Source organism: Montipora capricornis, chromosome 1 (genome assembly GCF_036669925.1).
Source record: "Montipora capricornis isolate CH-2021 chromosome 1, ASM3666992v2, whole genome shotgun sequence".
NCBI lineage: Eukaryota > Metazoa > Cnidaria > Anthozoa > Scleractinia > Acroporidae > Montipora > Montipora capricornis.
Window position 1 is genome coordinate 37,255,345 of NC_090883.1, and position 12,500 is coordinate 37,267,844.

A 12,500-nucleotide genomic window follows, 5' to 3' on the forward strand; every position below is an offset into this window, starting at 1 on the left:
CTGCCGCCTTAACGACCATTTTAACGAATGCATGAATGCGCCTGCCGCCTTAACGACCATTTAACGAATGCATGAATGCGCCTGCCGCCTTAACGACCATTTAACGGATGCATGAATGCGCATGCCAAACTTGAGACGATCAAAAATCGATTACAAATTAAATTCCATTGTTTACGCCTGACAGCCTGATTCGCCAACCATCCCGATAGCTCTCCACAAGCAAAAAATAATCTTTGATCTCGCGGGACCAAGCGTGAAATCGCGAGCAGGCAGTACAGCTCCATCTTGCCCGCTCGGGTAGGCAATCACAGCGCGGGATTTGGCTCCGCTCACGGAGCTAGTCATATAATAAGGTAAAGTAATGCAACTTGCCTTTCCCACCTCTATTTATGAGGACAAGGCCCTAAAATCGACATGGATTTCGATAATAGCTAACACAGAAGTTCCAAACCTGATCAGCAATAGGCTCTTCATTGGATATACTTACAGTTCTTCTAATGCTGATCTCAATTCTTGGAGAGGAACTACATCTTGAAGGGCCTCTGCTAGCTTGAGCAAATTCCATTTCAAAATCTCAGGCTGGTTCTTGTAGGAGTTTCGTTTCCTTGGATCTACAAAAACAATAATCAATTAATCAAAACATTTGCACCAAAATTACCTGTAGTTTAACATTATAAAATATAAAGGTCCTTATTTAGAGAGGAAGTGCATGAAGGTCTTTGGTAGAGTCACAAGCAAGTACAAATTCAGAGACCTCAAAGCCGCCTGCAATATGCCACTGTGCGTTCATGGGCCAAAAATACTGATAGCTATGCATTTTCGCTGATCCAGAAAGAATGCAGAACATTTCCTATACAACTGTATGATAACAAGGCCAGTACCATAAGATTGGCTAATATAATTTGGATCATAATAATCCAAAAATCCAAATGGTCCATAATCAATAGTGATCCCAATAATACTGGTATTGTCTGTATTTGCCACCCTAAAAAACAAGAAAAAAATTGACAAAGACAAAAACTATTCAATAAATACACCTCCTAATACATGTCAGACATATTGTCATCAAATTATATATCATCCAAATATATCTCCCAGTGCTCGCAATTACAGTGCAACACGCCTACCGTGGCCACCCAACAAACTTTCACATTTGACAACTTCGTGTAAATACGTCACTCAACAACCCATGCAACGGTGTTCAACTTACAACCGTGAAAACTTTACAAGGAGGGGTGACTGTCAATCAAATTCGCACACCCTGGTTGGCGTATAAGTTTTAAAAAAACTTTGTTAGGTGCCACGGTAAGACGCGTCGCACTTAAAAAAGAAAATCCAGGTTGTTCTTGTGTCAAAAGCCGATGACCAAACTTGTGAAATGCATGCCGCAATAAGAGGCAATCACACGGAGATTAAGCTTGAATTTCCCATAGTTCTTAGTGTGCACCTGTAGTTTTTTGCTGAAGTCTGGGTTTAAGGTCTCGGTAAATGAAAACGAGGTGCCCACAGAAAAAAGTTCTAGTCGCGCGAGTATTTTTGCTACAAAGGCAAGTTATATATCAAATTGAAGCTAAAAGACTAAATTACCTCATAAAAGATTTTATTTCATGGAACTTCAAAAGGCGCTTAATTTTTTGCTCTCGAACTAAGAGGTATCGAGTTTACTACTGAAGCTCCACCCCTTTCGCGTTGTTAATATTTACCCCCTTTTATATTGCATCTGATTGACAGATAACAGACCTAAAAAAGGGTGTGAGGAAATTTGCATATGTCTCGTATTATCGGAATTATTGCATTTCAAACTAAAAATTCGAATCTCGAGCGCAATTTATGCAAAGAAACTGACATAAAACGAGTTACACTGTACAAAGGGAAATCAGAAAATTCCTCACATGCTTTTTGAGTCTATATCATTATCCATCATATCTGAAAGTTTCAAAGCGATAACTTAAAACTTGTAGAGACTGGAGGTGGGAGAATTTTGATTTTTGTGTCACGCAATAGACAGGGGCTGTCAATCACTTTTCGCGCGCAACTTATGGCAGGAAACAGAAAAGGCTCATTTGAGAAGGGTTAAAAAGCACTTTCTGATTTTCTTTTTCTGCCAAAATAAAATTTAGGACCCACTCATGCCAAAAATCCAAAAAACACAAAATCGAGCAATGTACTAAAATTTTCATTTAACAAGACCTTAAGTTTGGGCATTTTCAAAATGGCATCTTCGATCTCCAAGCATTATAATAATTACAAGATATTTAACATGCAAATCTAAAACAAGGTTAGATCTGTGCACTGTCAAGCTCTCCTGAAAAAAAAAACCTTGCCATGATCAGCAAAGATCGACATTTCTCAACAACGAAACAGCGAAACAATGAAAGAGTAAGATGAAGCACCAAAACACCATGTGTGACCCCACTATACATTGATTACTAACCGACAAAGGTTGGATTTGAGATTAAACATCGTTAATTAGGCCTAAAAAGTTATTGCTCCTAATCTCAGTCTTAATCTGAATCCTAATCTTTATCTCAATGAATTAGGAGCAATAACGTTCTAGGCCTAATTAGGCCTACAACGATATTTCATCTCAAATCCAACCTTTGTCGGTTAGTATTCGATGCATTGTGAGGTCATATACAGTATGGTGTTTTAGTGTTTCGTTTCGCTGTTTCGTGGTTTAGTAATGCCGGCAAAGGTCTCAGCCCTGATTTACATACATGTACATAGATATGACCAAGCAGTCCAATGCTAGCAAACTCAGAAAGTGTGACAATTTTTGTAATCTTGGATATCAGATTAGGATAAAAACATCTCAAGAATTTGCTCTTACCCATGGCAAAACCCCACACACTGCCAATCTGCCACCAAACCTGCTGTTGAAAGGACCACCTCTTTATAAAATGCCAGGTAACGTTCCTTAGGACAATGAAATTCCTTGGTTGATATCTACTTAAAAAGAGAAAATTAACATTTCTGATAATCTATTTCAAGAGCGAAAAATTAAAAATCATAATAAAATTAACAATAATAATTATTTGTTTCTGAGGGCTCTTCAAATTCTGTTGTGCATCACAATATATGTCAAACTATGTTGATATTAAACACGTCACAGAAGAGGATGACTGCAGAAAGGTTCAACTGTAGTCACAGTATCAAGGTCAACCTCAATGTCTGAGAACAGGCCTTGAGCTACTTTTGTGCCATTCAAGAGTCATAATAATTTTCTGTTGATTTGCCAAGTGGTATATACCAAGAGGTATTTCTGTAGGCACTCCAGTTATATCCTCTCTGAAAGACATGTATTCGTATATTTAACAATTATTCGCCGAAGGCGAAGTGATTATCGGTGAATATTCACCGAGACGAAGTCGAGGTGAATATTCACCGATAATCACTGAGCCTGAGGCGAATAATATTATTGTTTTAGTATAAATACACAGGTGATTATTTCAAAAAAGAGAAAAAAAATAGCATTTCAACGCGAAATCATCTTCACTTACAGTGGCAAAGCGACTACTGGCAGCCATTTTGTCTGATAATCCAAGATAGCGAGCCAATGAGAGCGCGCGATTTTGTATAATCACCTGTGTGTTTATACTAAAAATATATATTTGAAGCACGGGCTAATTAGACAAAAGAGAGAAATGATCCTGGACAATAAGCAATATTTTTGTCTTTGAATGCTATGAGAGCCACCTGAATTTTTCAGGTGTCTACTAGCTAGTATAACAGACAATTGCTTAAATTGTCCAAGAAAGTGTGAGGATCATTTTTCTCTTTTGTTTATCCCCTATCTTTTTTTCAATTCAAATGATTTGATTTGATTTGGTGGTCTTTATTTGAAATAAAAGTTCACGATTGTCATTTTCATTGTTTTTGTTGTTGTCATCATCTTCGCATCAGCACCACCACCCAGGCGCGTGGCGTCCTGTACACAAATATGCACGTGCGTACTTGAAGTGACCAGAAAATTTTGAAATTTCAAGCAATTGTTTCTATCTTTAACATTTTACTTGTACCCAACCAAGATTTCCTTATGAAAACACCACTTTGATTAAATTCTAAAAACTAAAACAAAAGCTACACCATGTTCTCACTTAGTTTTGCATTGAATTTTTTTACACTAAACAATGCAGTGTTGTTTGGTCAGCGTGCAACAAAAAGGCAAAGTTGCAAAGGAGCGACGTTCCGAGAACGTTGTTGACAATTCCAGTCACGCTAGCACAACCAAAACAATGTTTTGTTTGTGCCAAGTTTGCTCAAAATAAGGGCAAGACGCTTTGTTCTTTGCTTATATTAACACAACTATTTCAAACAAGAAATAAAGAACGCAGTATTTTTCGCCTAGTTTACTTAGGCTTTTAGAACATATGTACTTGTGCTTACTTGAATGACCACGCTACGCCCCTGCCACCACAATCATCATCATATATTTTTGAAGGTGCACGGGTCAGAAAATTATTTTACGTGCTTCAGGCACTTCACTTATTGCAAAAACAGATGCTATGCAAAACGAAATTAGCATTTTCTAAACCAAACTTACTTGTGGGAAGAAGTTGTTGATGGTGTAGTCAAGCAACTGATGTAAGATGTCTACCTTTCCAGCACTTGGACCCTGATAGCCAGTCAATGGATCAGCAGCCTTAAAAATTTCAAATGAACCAAATCTACAAAAATGAAGAGATTAATGCAAGAACGAAACTGGTGTTGAACCTGAGTACATACAGCAGGAAAACAAAAACAAAACAAAGTTAACCCTTTGACGTCCAAACCCGCCGAAACCGGCCAGACTTAGTTTTTTACTCTGTCTCACGCAAAACGATTTTACTCGTCAATGGGGAACCCGGACCATTCGCGCCGGAGTCGAGCACACTAACCATGAGGCCACCATGCCTCCCACAATGGCCCCGGGGGAGGAAGGGAAAAATGTTTTAGCAATTTGACTCAAGTAAAACACAATTTTATGCCCCTCCAGCCCAAATGAATGCAACTTTCAAAGTTTCGATTCAAGACAAATGGTCTTAAGTTCCATTCATTTTAAGCATGAGCAGCATGAAACTATGTCTGATTGTCCATAATTGGTAACAATATTGCTTTGTGAATTGTTATGTGAACTGTAATCTACCTTGATTCTGGTATTGAGGAAAACTAAAGAATTATGAAAGAACTTTTAATTCCAGGCAAATTTTGTGATGTTTTGACTTAGTATAAGCTCAATCCGACTTCCAAAATATTTCTACTTTAAGTTTTATCAGAAAGGGTTTGGTGCCTTACAGGGACAGGGGAAGTGATTCTTAGAGGTGTTGAAGTTGTCATTTAGAAAATTTTATAACTAATAACATACCTAAGAAATGTTGGAGCAATTCTCAGCACTAAAGAAGCCCTTTCCTTGACAGTTTTTCCGGTGTGATTTTTGTCCCTATCAACCAAGGTGTCTGACGTCACACAGCAACCCGCTAAAATGAATGATTTACATTATAACTGGCTTATAAAATGTTACTTTTCAGAAGAGATTTATTAACAATGACTGCAACTGGATTTTTTGGTTACTGTTCTATGAAGTCTTCCATGTACAGTACCACTCAAAGGTAAATTACCACTTTCAAATGAGATGCAATTTGCATGATGCGCTTCAGAAATGGCATTGTATGCTACAGGAATCGCATTGCCCATGATGTGCATTAAGTACACTGGCTTGGCGTTCTCACATGATCTTAATAATAATAATATTATTGCCCTTTTGTTGACTAACTAAACTGTGGAAAGTGTTTCAAAGGCACACTTTCAAAGAAACATGCCTACAATAAAGCACAGCACGTTTGTACGTAAAAGCACTGTTATGATGAATGGGAAGTCATGACATCTAGACTGATATCATCTCTGTAAAATATATACAAAATGATCATAATGAGGAAGACCATGATAATGATAATGCCCGCAATGATGACAACACTGATAACAAAAGGCATGTGTACAAGTGGTAGGTTTTCATTCTCTTGGGTTGGTTACCTCGTGTAGTTGGTATTCCCAGATGAAACATAGCCTGACAAGAAAATAATAAAAGAAGAAAACATTTATTTATCCATTTAATAAAATTTATTAAGTGAAAGAAACCGACGTTTCGGTGCATCTTGCGCCATTATCAAGGTTATAAAGATAAAATGCGGTTTGTGAAAAGGCTATTAAGTAAACGAATTTGCATAAAAGAGTGCCAAGCTAATTACATGAATACTTTAGCACGAAGAGAATCCGACTGTACATTCAATGCTGGTTTAAGATATTGAATACACAGCATTTCATTAGCAAGGCAGTCAATTAACAAACCACATTTTATATTTATAACCTTGATAATGGTGCAAGATGCACCGAAACGTTGGTTTCTTTCACTTATATTTCTTGTTTCATGTATTTCTAAATTGTTTCTTATAAAATTTATTCCATCAGAAATTGGATCTCGTAATCAAGATATTTTGCCTTTTGCCTAGCTATTTGTCTTACCGTAAGGAGTGCAAGGAAGCTATATAAGAGAGCAAGAAAAAACAACTCTTGAACCTTACAATGACCCTGAAGTTGTGAAATTTACTAAATGGTTTAGGGACAAGCTCTAATATTGCAGCAAGCCCTCCACACAAGGCTAGACCACCACAATGGAAACACTGTGCCTCAGCCAAACAATCTGCTCAGTTGATTTCAATTCCTGCAAAAGCTGTTTTTATTTTATTTTATTTTATTTTTAATCAGGTTTCTTTCCAACTATTTTATTTTCCCCATTAACTTCGATGACAAAATCAAATCTCAATATCTTACATTCAAATTAACTCATTTTTCAACATACCTCACAGCAAAGAAATTCTCGAATGGATGACCGTAAAACCTTGCGCCCATCTCTGTTATTGGAGAAAGGAGTCTGGCCAGCTCCTTTCAACTGGATTTCCCACCTCTCACCTGTGTTGTTTAACACTTCACCAAGATACCTAAGACAAGTTTAAATCTCTCATCACCTATTTACGATACATTATAAGGAAACTGAAAGTACAGTTTCCCATAAACAATTCTATAAATGCCGTACTTGGTTGGAAACACTTGACCAATATTCAATTAAATAAAGGATGTTGGGATTGATGATGATGATGATGACGGCTACAGCAACGAAAATGCCACAAAAAAAATCTTGCTGCACCGGCAACACACATTTTACAGTACTCTACATATTAATTAAACAATGACGCAAAATCACTACATTTGAGTTTTCAAAGACAATGTTAGCACACAATACTCTGAGACCCCTTGTGATGGTCAATTTATTCACATTGTACAACGTGAACGAGATGGGATAATTGGCTCATCCTCAGTGTAAAAACCTGTGAAACTCACGGATGACGTAACACAAACAAAAAAACATCAAACAATAACCTAAAGCCCCGTTTACACGAGCAATTTTTATGAGACAATTTTATGTGGCAAATATATATGATCGTGTAGATAGCACAACAAGTAATAGACCAATTTCTATATTAAAATTCAGTCCTAAACAAAAAGGCATCATCTCGAGGCTCTGGGGAATAAACTCATACAAATCCTTACATTTATTCCCCAGAGCCTTGAGATGAGCCTTGTGAACACACAACGTTCTTGAAGTAAGATGACCTCAAAGAAGCAAAAAGGTATCAAAACACAACAAGAGCATGATAAAAAACAATTCAAGGAAATATTGCCAAACATCAATTACTAGCATTTAGTTCTAGAAGTAAATTTATTACACAAATTAGAAAAAATAAACAACACACAAATGTCTATCCATCCACAAAAACAATGTTAAACACTATTTCACAATCAGAGCTCAACATTCTCTAATTTTTGGATACATGCACTTTCAGGGAGGGGTACATTTTTAATTAATTAATAATCCCTTTCACTCCTGTAAGGGCCAATGAGACTTATAGATTTTACTCTGTCTAACGCCAGACGATTTTACTCGTCAATGGGGAACCCCACAGGAGTGAAAGGGTTAATCTGCCTTAGTTGGTTAAAAAATCACCGACCCCTCCCTCCCTAGCAATAAATAACGAACAGTCCCTAAAAAGAATGTGCTACATTTTATGTGACGACTCGTCTACACGAGTCTAAAACGAGCTAACGCGCCAGCTTTCCAGCAAATACATTTGTCATGTAAAAATTGGCCAAATTTTCATCGTCTACACGAGCAAATAAAAATTGTCAATTGCTCTTTTAAACGGAGCTTAACCCTACCACGAGCCCGGGCCACGAGCTAGCAAAACAAAGAGAAGTTTCACAGGTTATTACACCGAAGTAATTACCCGAATAATCGCAAAAGACTTGAGAAAGTGCAAAGTTATACTTAGAGGTGACGTCGTGATCAACGTCGCCCTTGTAAACTTTAAGGTTCTGACATTCCGGGCACTTCTACACGCTTGACTTACATAGCAGCGCCGTCTCCCAGCTGACCTGAGAAATAACCAGACTGATGACCGCAATAACAATGCGCTGCAGTTTGAGAGCCAGGGACCAGACGATTCCCACTCATATACTGCTCAAACATAGGCTTCGACAACTCTGACAGAGGTAAGTCAAGAAGCGACAGAGCTGACAGAGAGTAAGCGACCATGCGAGGGTTTGAAACCGGTGTCGGTGTCGCGACCGCAAAGCAGGCTCCCTCCACTTGCCTGCTTACGATTTTAGTCTCGTTGTCGACAGGAAGGGAGCAAAGCGCCAGATTGTTGAATTTCAACGTCTCAAGAGTTGTCATGATTCCACGGCACCTTACACAGCATGAATCATGTATAAAGTAAAGTAAACAAGACACATAGCGGCCATCTTTGTTTCCAAGCAAATTGAAATATGGACAAGGGAATACGGCTGTTGAACCGCGGAAGTTGTAAAAACTGCGGGCTACACAAAGGGGGCACCCAACGAGAATATAGTTCAAAACCACTTAAACATAGCATTGTAAAACGTATTTTTGTATTTAAACGGTAGATATAGGCATATTTTTATCCCCTAAAAATTTTTCATCTGTTCGGATTTCCTAGCTGAAAGTCAAGTGATCCGAAAATTATAGGGATCAAAACGTACCTTTTCGAAAATTTCAGCCAGAAAAAAGGCTTCCGAAAAAAATAGGTGACCTTTTTAGGGTAAAAATCCTTTAAAAATGGGCAATTATACCATTTTTTAGGGGCTCAAAAATCCTAGGACGGGCAGGCAAGCAAGATTTTTTACAGCCAATGTTCCGAAAATTCTAGATATCAAATCGTCTTCCGAACAGATATTTTCCGAAAATTGACGTTGGATGCCCTTGACACAAGGGGCTATATGTGGACAATGGACAAGGTGGATGCTTTCCATTAAGCCAAAATTTGCGGAAATTTCGGGCTGAAGTCAAATGGAAAGGTCCGTTTCGGTTCGGTCCGACCGGAATATTTGGGAACATCTCTGGAGGTGGTCCTCTTTGACCGGTCGGTCCGGTCCGACCGAAACGTGCTCTATCCTTTACAAAAACTCTCGTTTCCAGTCCCATTTCACTGTGATGTAACCGGTAGGTCGAAACGTAAATGGAACGCTTCGTGGAAATTGACTTTTGATGAAAAAGGTCGTTCCATTTTCCTTGGTTAGTTCTACTTGTCTCCGACCTGATGGCCAGGCATAATGGAAAGTACCCGGTATTCTTTAGCGCGAGGGGAAAGGATACTTTGTCATGTCGTGGGTAAGTTGTAAGTTTGTGCACAGGTTCTCCAGAGATGCCAACCTATGGAGATCTAAAATCTGGAGATTTTTTCCAGCTGGTCTCCCCTCCCCTCCCCCCTCGATCAACCTACCCACTCCCCCTCCCCTCCTCTCCCCCCCCCCCCTAAACGCACCCACCCATGCCCCAGCAGCTCCTTCAGAATATAAGAATATTCTGCCGCCATTGTGAATTTGCGGGAAAACAGTGTACTTATGTCAAGAATTTTTATTGGTTAATCGGAAATCCAATCAAACAATCGGTTATATGGCTATGACAGCTAAAGGAAGTCATTTTGTTTAGTTCTATTAACGTGTGTTTGAAACTCAGAGATGAAGAAGTGCATTAAGAAACAATGAAACTAGTTTGAAAATATCGATTTTTTTTTAAACTTGGGTAATATAATAATCCGGGAGAGTTGGCACGTATGGTTCTCAAAACTGACGAACTCAGTGAAAAAGTATTGCAGAAAAAACAACTGTACTTGAAACTGAAAAATATGAGCCAAATTTTAAATAAAACGTCTTTCCTTGTTTTATTTGTGAGACGTCTTGTCTTCTGCGTGGCTTTTGTAACGCTTTAAGCGATTCAGGGAGTTTTTGGTTGTTTTTAGCGTCGGTTTTTCCTTTCGGTGGAAATATTATACCCCGGAGGAAAGCACTGAGCCATCACAAAGATCCGGACGAAGCATAGGGAAATGCCTGTGTATTGAAGATGTCATTTCGCAAACAAAACATAAACAATCAGAGTGTTTTACAGAGTGATTGTCACTGAGGCCAAAACACCGACGCCCACCTAGTGTGTAACAAAAAAAGTTGAACTTGGGTCGGGTCGGTAAGCAAAAATGTTTTTCAACCGTTTCGCGCACACCAACATCGGAACTGAAGGCTTTCCCGCAAAGAAAAAGCAGCTAATTTCGGTGACTTTTTAATTTCCGTGTTCCGTGTACAATATAGAGCAGCACTATCATCCTTGATATGAATGGAATTTTGAGTCGATTTGAGCTTCAGTTTTGGAGAAATTTACGGAAGCTTATCTTTCCGACTGCTTCATTGGAGTTAATATTTATTATACTTGATATACAGAAGGAAAACACCGACGCTAAAAAAGACCAACAAAACTCCCTGAAAATCGCTTAAAGCGTTACAAAAACCACACAGAGGACAAGAAGCCTTAAAAAATATTTGGATTTTAATTCCGGCTACAATCTGCTAATGACCAGGAAAAGAAATGTGGGAATAAAATTTCAAAACACACCTTTATTCCGTTATGTTCCAAAGGAGACAATGATCCGGCTTAGGGCGGCCTCATCGAGGCGGAATGGCGAAATTCAATAGAACATTGTTTTCTGACTTAACTCACCTTACGCCCATTATTTCATGATCAGTTATGTCACAGAAACTGCAAAACTATCATTCGAAAACTCGTGAAATATTATCATATTTCGCGTAGTTTGTTCATGATTTCATTAAAAATAGAAACTAAACCCCTTTACATCTGGCAAGTTCGTTCTTTCACGTTCGTTTGTAATTTTCAGAACTTCGTTTACTTGCGACTGTGGTCAGCAAGCTGTGTTCGTTCTGTGTTTGCAGATTTCTGATTTTTAAAATTCAACACAATTCTGATTGGGTCTTCTTGCTTCTCAAACGATAGCTTGGGTGTGTGAAACCTCAGAGACTGGCTTCCGAGTCAAATCAAACCGTGACGGCGGATGGTAGACTGCACAAGTTCGTCTGGATAGCGCAGTCGAAAAAATTCCCTTTGAGGAGTTCACATTCCTCGTAGCTGAAAAAACCTCCACGTAGACGAGAGCTTGAAGCACGACCAAGCATGGTATTCGACATTGACCGTTTGTATCTCGCGTCAACGTGGCTATGGTAATGCCGCAGTATTAGGAAAAAGGGAAGCCTGCCATTTTCTTCGAGCCCCATTGTGAAATCGATAGACGGATGACTACTGTTTAAATGTCATCAGGAATTCAGAGGCTATTTTGACATCAGGCATCGCGCTAAACGTATCATCGCCGTAGCGTTTGTAAAAGAAAGGTACCTTGTTCTCTGTTTCCAGCTGTTTCTCGACTTTCCACACGAAGGCGTTTGCTATGAGAGACCCCAGCGTCCAACCCATGGCTACACCGTCCACTTGTTCATACAAGTTGCCTTCAAACTGGAAGAGTTGACTTATAGTGGCGATTCTCAACATTCCCTGAATCTGCTTTTCCAAGTCATCCCATGCATTGAAACTCCATTTTGCCTACTTTCCAAGTCCAGTCCTTTTTGCTTATGCTTTTCGTGTGATTGGGGTCTTTTATTTGCTTATTTAAGGTAAGCAACTTTGTATTGCTCATTTTCGGTTCATTTTAAGTTAGAATAGACGAGAATTTGAAGTGGGTCTTCAATGCCGTACAATCTATTTTACAATTTGGCTTACTATTTGGAAGTTATTAAAAGAAAAGGACGCTAACTACTATTAATAAACGCATCAGTGACACAAGAGTTTTTGTTCTTACCACATTTTGACGTCTTCTGTGATCTATTTCTGAAAAGAATTTTAGAATGAATCTGAAGGATTTGATTTGATCTATAAATCCGATATTATATATGCGAAAGTTGACTAAATGGCAAGGTGGTTTATAATCAGCTGGCCAACCCGCCCAAAGATCATTTATGTCTTTGTTCGGTTGAGTAGTGATGTATATTGAGTCAGGGCCGTTACATCTCTCACTTCTTGTTGTTAGGAGAGCGCGCCACGACTTTAACAA

General features: G+C 38.7%; 2 protein-coding genes across 2 annotated transcripts in view; both read right to left on the bottom strand.

Moving 5' to 3' along the window:
- Nucleotides 1-483: 483 nt before the first annotated feature.
- On the bottom strand, nucleotides 484-8,834 carry LOC138053260 (protein adenylyltransferase SelO, mitochondrial-like). The gene is made up of 8 exons (XM_068899918.1): nucleotides 8,442-8,834; nucleotides 6,836-6,974; nucleotides 6,010-6,043; nucleotides 5,345-5,456; nucleotides 4,544-4,667; nucleotides 2,831-2,946; nucleotides 882-985; nucleotides 484-611 (listed from the first exon to the last, which is right to left on the bottom strand). Exons 1-8 carry the CDS (start codon nucleotides 8,765-8,767, stop codon nucleotides 484-486), a joined length of 1,083 nt encoding a protein of 360 aa, XP_068756019.1. The 5' UTR covers nucleotides 8,768-8,834.
- A 2,144-nt stretch (nucleotides 8,835-10,978) lies between these two features.
- The window catches only part of LOC138041512 (cytochrome P450 3A21-like), a 7,780-nt gene continuing 6,258 nt past the window's right edge, over nucleotides 10,979-12,500 (bottom strand). Inside the window, exon 3 of the mRNA XM_068887258.1 lies at nucleotides 10,979-12,500. This exon is cut by the window's right edge and continues 238 nt beyond it. Within this exon, the coding sequence (XP_068743359.1) occupies nucleotides 12,460-12,500 (41 nt within the window). The 3' untranslated portion in view covers nucleotides 10,979-12,459.

Bases quoted from the DNA above. Each gene is read 5' to 3' on its own strand.
- LOC138053260 (XM_068899918.1), bottom strand. From the start codon at position 8,767: ATGACAACTCTTGAGACGTTGAAATTCAACAATCTGGCGCTTTGCTCC. The intron at 6,975-8,441 runs GTAAGTCAAGCG...AACTTGTCTTAG, and splicing joins CTGGGAGACGGCGCTGCTAT to GTATCTTGGTGAAGTGTTAA. The intron at 986-2,830 runs GTAAGAGCAAAT...CTTGTTTTTTAG, and splicing joins TGTGTGGGGTTTTGCCATGG to GGTGGCAAATACAGACAATA.